Source organism: Falco biarmicus, chromosome 8, assembly GCF_023638135.1.
Source record: "Falco biarmicus isolate bFalBia1 chromosome 8, bFalBia1.pri, whole genome shotgun sequence".
NCBI lineage: Eukaryota > Metazoa > Chordata > Aves > Falconiformes > Falconidae > Falco > Falco biarmicus.
The window spans coordinates 36,627,406-36,633,405 of record NC_079295.1 but is presented as its reverse complement, the minus strand read 5'-3'; the positions used below and the strand labels follow the sequence as shown (position 1 = coordinate 36,633,405).

The following is a 6,000-nucleotide window of genomic DNA, read 5'->3' as shown; positions in this document are numbered from 1 at the left end:
ACACCAGCAGGTCTCCAGCTCTAATGCCATGCCTCAGCACCAGACTTCTGCGTGTTCTAGGCCTGTTTTTAGGCTGATACTGGTAAAACCAACTGGCAGCGTAACCAGACATCAGTGCTGGGGGGTCTGAGAGGTGCGTCTGTGTGGTGGCTCGGCGCCGATCCTGGAAAAGGGGTACAGGGGATGGAGAAGGTGCAAATCCCCAACAAAGGGGCGCGCTGGGTCTTCACCTGCCTGAAGGGCGGTGAAGCGATGGGCCTTGAGCAGCCGCTGGCCGACTCACCCCCTGAGGGCCGGTCCCGGGAGGCGGAGGTGGCAGAGCCCGCTATGGGGAGGCTGACAGGCCCACCCCGGGGACGCACATGGAGCCCAAGGTCCTGCCGCACCTTTCGCAGGTGCCCGCGGGCTCTCGGGGGCGAGAAGCCCCTGAGGGCGACTCGCCAGAGCCCTTCCCGCCCCCGCAGTCCCCTCACGCCGCTCGGCGCGGGGACGAGCCCGCCCTGCCCCGGCCCCCGCTCCCCTGCGGCGCCGCGCCCGCCGCCCGGGATGCTCCCGCTGGGGCGGGGAGGGGACGGGCGGCGCGGAGAGGCGGCACCGCGCTCCCACCTGCCCCCCCCCCTCCGCCGCCGGCGAGGTTAGTGATGAGGCGGCCGCGGGGAGCGACTGGCGGGGAGCAGCCGGAGGAGTTTGTTTGCTGCCTGTCCTCGTCTCCCTGATGCTCTGAGCCGGAGTCTCCTCCTTCTCACCGGGCTCGCACCCGGGCTGGATGCTCCGCTCGCTCCTCGCTTCGCTGTCACAGCCGCCAGCCGCTTCCCGCCGCCCCGCAAGAAATGGAGCCGTCCGCTGCCCCCCTGGACACCACTCCGGACCCCGCCATCGTGCAACCCCCCGGCGCCAGCCCGCCAGTACCTCCCCGGGAGCAGCAGCAGGAGCAGCTGCGGATCGGGGAGAGCGGGCAGTTCAGCGAGGGGCTGGAGGACAGAGGTGAGCACCCGCCCGTCCCTCGCCCCGCACCCGCCCTCCTGCACGCTGTCCCCCCCAGTGGCATGCCCCATCGCCTCCCCTGCGTATCGAGGCGCCTAACACCCACCCCCGACAGCTTTTCCTGCACCCTCCCTGCAGCACCCTCCCTGCAGCACCCTCTCGCCTGGCTCTCCTGGACCCACACCCTCCCTCCCCCTCTCTCAGCCACACCAGCTCTTCCCGCCCCCTCTTCTTCACCCCCGGCAGCCCCACACCGGCTCCTGCCCTCCTGGCTGCCTCCGGCAGCCGCTCCGCTCTCGCAGCCGCTCGCCGTGCTCCCCAGCGCGCCGGGCTCCCCCGGACCCCCTCGCTCGCCCCGCCGCAGCCCCGGCCTCCCGCGGCGTGAGGGCCTGCAGGCCCCGCTCCCGCCCGGCCCCTGCCGCCGCCTGAGCGCCCCCGGCCGCCCCTCAGCCCGCCGCCGGCACTCGCTTAACGCCCCCCCCACCCCCGCCGCCCTCGAAGCTTTCCCCCGTTTTAGTTCTCGTGCCAGCACCCCCGCGACAGCTTCAGAATATTTTTATCAACTCTATTCGTGGCTGTCCCCACCTGGCCCGAAAACTTGCCGGCCTGGCGGGGGAGCGGGGGCGGGGGGCGGCGGCACATGGCGCCGCTCCCGCTCCACAGCGCGGCCCCGGGGCGCAGGTGGCGGCGGGGCCCAGGAGGCTCCCGGGCGGAGCGGGCGGTGCCGGAGGCTCTGTCGCCGCTGAGGGGACGGAGGGAGGCCGCTAGGGTTACCTGCCCGCGGGGCTTGTGGCGGCCGCCTGCCGACCGGGGGGCATAACGCGGCGTTTCTGTGGTGGTCGCGAAGCCAGGGCGCCTATCTTACTTCTCGTCTCCTTTCCCTTACCGTGTAACGTGCTTCCACATAACTCGTTTTTTATTATTTACCTACATATCAGACCAGACATGGGAAGCTGCCTGCTCCCAAACCGTGTTACTCTAATGTGAAGCACACCTTTGTTGGACATCTGTTCAGGGTGTGAGGCACTCGCTTACCTGCTGCCCATAAAAGCAGCTGCCATTTTAACCCTCCCCATTGCCCTGCCCTCCACAGCACCTCAAGGCTCCTCTTCCACACAATTTGTCACCATTTTTTATGTCACGTATAGGCTTTCCTTAGCCTCTCTGTTGCCCTTTCTCTTTCTGCTTTCAGCCCCTCTTTTGTGCTCTTGATGTTCATCCCACCCTACACGTAACCGCTGTATCTCCTGTTCTTTCCTCAGCTTTCCAAATGCCTGTGCCTGCTCACAGATCCTAGACACGAAGTACAGAAGTAAGGGGGAAGAGCAGTCACCATCTCCCCTGACAGGTGTCAGTCATGCCAGGGCTGGGGACAGCCCTTTTTCCAGGGGTACCCTGGCTGCCACCACCCATGGCACAGAATAGGCATTGTGACTGAGGGCAGTTGGAGGCTTCAGTTTCGTTTTAAATAACGCAAACCAGGAATTTTGATTATGGTTCAAATACAGAAGTTTGATTACAGAAATTTTTCGTTTGTGCCCAGTATGACAGAGCTAAAGGGGAAATCTCGCCCTTTTGGCATTAAGGGTAATTCCAAAGAGAGAGAGCATCTGTTGTACCTGACCCTACCTATTCCTAGGAGAGAGACAAGACTAAAGCTGCTGATTTTATTTCCTTCTCTGCCTTCACTCTCTTTTCTATGGCCCTTGCAGTAGCTTTCTTTCAGCCTTTGCTATAGTCATTGACCGATTCCATCTACCAGGATAATTCCCGGTCGTTGTGGAGGAAAATCTGGTATGCTTTTTGCAGGTTGTCCCTGTTGAAATTGTTACAGTCTGTCCTTTTAGATTGTACTTCTTCTTATGATCCTTTCCAATGAATCATAGCCGATCCAGTTATAGAGATGATACTTCCATGTTTGCTAAAAATAAAAACTAACCCTAAATTTTGGAACAAGATATTTGCTCTTCAAGAGCTAGATCCAACATCAGTGATAATTTTGTGGATGGGGTCCTTGAATTAACATCTTAGGTGAACAACTTTTCTATTAGCCTTATCTCTTCCACAAATTCTAACTTGACATTTTAAAATGATCCTTTAGCCAAATAGAAAAGTACTTCTGGTAAGTCAGCATATGGTAAAGAATATCCTAGAATCACTTCACAAATATGCCAAGCTTGTGTTCTGCAACTGTTAGGCAGGTTTTTTCTCCTTCTGATTTTTTTATGGGAAGAAAATCTGTTAATATACGAAGGTACTGAAAGATAAAGTAAAAATCCAGTGGATTTAACCAGCTCATCTTTTCTTTACCTTAAGGATATCTGTGTGTTAAATAAAATAATGGCAATAAAATTACTCAATATGTTAATTTTAGGGTGGAGGAATTTTATCAGTAGATACAAGCTTTTTATTTTTGTAGCAATGCAGGTCATACCAAAAAATTATCTTTCAGCCTCCTGTGGGTGCTTAAAACTTGTTTTCTTATGGGCAGTGGAAAAAATATGGAGGTTTATGTTGTGAATTGTGGTGTTGTGTGTAAATTAATGAGCTGTTGTTGCTTCTAAATAATTTTAATGCTGCGGGCTTGGCAGTCACGTGAATGAGTTCGTATTTTTGTCTGCTGTCCCCTAGGACACTTGTAAGAATAATAAGGTCTTTCTCAGGGATGAAAATTGTAAATAGAGAAATTTGTTTGAATTATTTTGGAAGGAAGAGATCATATCTCTGACAGCCATTTTGAGAGAGAGAAAGACACACACACACAGAGCACAAGTGGTTCAGTTTTATAAGGATTGCAGTCTCTGTCATACTGGACACGTGCTTGACGTGAATAGTAATCAGCAGTGCTGCACGAGCTGTGTGGCTTATTATTAATTTCTCAATTTAATTGGGGTATTATTTGATTTGTAAGTATCAACTGTGTGTGTTGGACTTCCCAGGTAATAGTGAGCTGTAGCCGTGAATTATAGGATGTCTTTAAAGAAAGAAACAGTTGAGGATGTCTGTCATTCTGATCTGTGTTTATTTGAGGTTTGAAATACTGAGAATCAAAATTGCCTGAGAAAATCTACTTTGCTTTACATTCCAATAAGATTTGGGCTGTAATTTAAAAACCTTGGTTTGGGGAGGGGGTGGGAAGGGCAAACACACAAAATGCGAGAAGATGTGTTCTCTCAATGGTTCTGTTAGTAGAAATCTCTCCTATATTTCACTATGTATTGTTAAATTACCTCATATCAGACAGCAATTAAACTGTGCACCATTATATGTAGCGGCAGAAGACAGGTCAAACACTGGGGGGGGGGGGGGGGGGGAAGTTCTTCACACAAGTGAAAATGGGTTATGTGAGAAATAGCTGTGCAGTACTATCAGTAAAAGACTCAAACCTTTCAGGGTTATCATCTGGTAGTTTTCATGTGTTAAACAGACAAAGAACTCACCTTATAAGAAACAGACATAATTTCAATATGGGCCCTAGTGCATGCAAGTTCGTAAATTCTTTTCGATTCATAAAGAAGGGATTGTGTAGCACAGAAGTGAAGTAATATTTTAAATTTTCTAAAACCCAGTACAAGCATGAAATTTGCACAGTGGTTTTCTGAAGTACTATAAAGAAACTCTCTCTGCTTCATTGTAATTGAGGTGAAAAAAGTATGAAGAATTTTTCCAAGACAGCATGAATCCCACCAATTATGCTAGGATTAGAACCAATAGTTTTGACAGACTTCAAGTGGCAGAGTAAAATCTGGTGGCTTGAATTGCTACCACCCCTGGATGCCTGTCCCTCTGCTGACACATTGCTGCCCCTGAGGCAGAGATGTCTGATTCACTTCTGAATTGATTCCAAACCCATTGCAGTTTTCAGCCAGTATGTTACAGTCAGCTGAAATTAATAACTGTTAAAGTTAATAAACTTGGTTAAACAAGGTGTGGGTTCAGGAGTATGCTGGTAGCTGGATCAGGTGTACCTGCCTTGAAAGTGGCAATAGCCATCAGAGAGAAAATTGGGGAAGGTGAGCATAGTAACAGCTTCAGCTGTTAATGTTTTAATCTGCTGCTGAGTCTGCCAGAGCCCCTGTTCTCAACCCTTTGTCTAAGACATTAGCCAGCTACTGAAAGGTTGCGCTTTTAAACCAGTGCCCCAGTTCAATGCACTCAGTGCAGGCAAGTCCCTCTGAAAAGTGATCATCATCTAAGAGGAGGCACCCACATTTTCTGGAGTAATTCATTAAGAAAGATAAAAACCATCAGGCGTTCTCTTCAGTTAAGCAGGTTTGAGCTGGAACTTGCTGGTGAAAAAGAACGTATGTTTCAAATTAGATGAATATATTAAGCACAAAAGAATCTGGCTGGGATATACAGGAGGCAAATATGTTGAATTGTGAGTGCATTTTGAAAGTGACTTAAGGCTGAAAATGAAAATGAAAGAATGTTGTTGTTTTCTTTATTTTTAACCTGAATTCTTCACTGTGATTTGAGTAGACAAAAGACTTCCACAAATGGATAGCATCAAAAAAGACAGAAAGAAATCCCATTCTCTTGTGTTTAACAGACTTCGTGCTGATTGCAGTAAGGACAGAACTGGTTCTTCACTTTGTTCTAGATGGGGATGTATTCATATCTCACATGAAGGACATTATGCTTCAAGAGGCTTTTTTCAACTGTGATAGCTTTGATTCTAAAGTATGCCTGCCACTACTTCAGTGCTCAATATGTGCAGTATTTCTGTGCATTGGTAGGTTATTTCGCAGAGACTGGTGAGCATGAGTTTTTCTCCTGTGTTAATTATGCTCAGGGTCCTGAAGTTCTGAAATGAGTTTTGATCGGAGTGAGCTTAGGACTGAGCCCTTTCTTGTGTAGATGTACAAGTAGAAAATGTCAGCAACGTGAATTTCTGTAAGTGCCCTACAATTGCAGTACTCTTTTAAAGTGATTGGTGTGGGGGTCTTTCTATGTGAAATCAAAACAACTTGTGTGTGCTCTCCTTGCTTGCTCGTGTTTCTGGTGGCTTCATTC

General features: G+C 50.0%; 1 protein-coding gene across 2 annotated transcripts in view; it reads left to right on the top strand.

Moving 5' to 3' along the window:
- The first annotated feature begins 519 nt into the window (after positions 1 to 519).
- TMEM163 (transmembrane protein 163) overlaps positions 520 to 6,000 on the top strand; it is a 101,792-nt gene continuing 96,311 nt past the window's right edge. The window contains exon 1 of one of the 2 annotated variants that reach the window (XM_056348627.1): positions 520 to 984. In XM_056348627.1, the coding sequence (XP_056204602.1) occupies positions 831 to 984 (154 nt within the window). In that variant the 5' untranslated portion in view covers positions 520 to 830. The remainder of the gene's footprint in view (positions 985 to 6,000) is intronic. The other variant, XM_056348626.1, reaches the window with a different exon arrangement.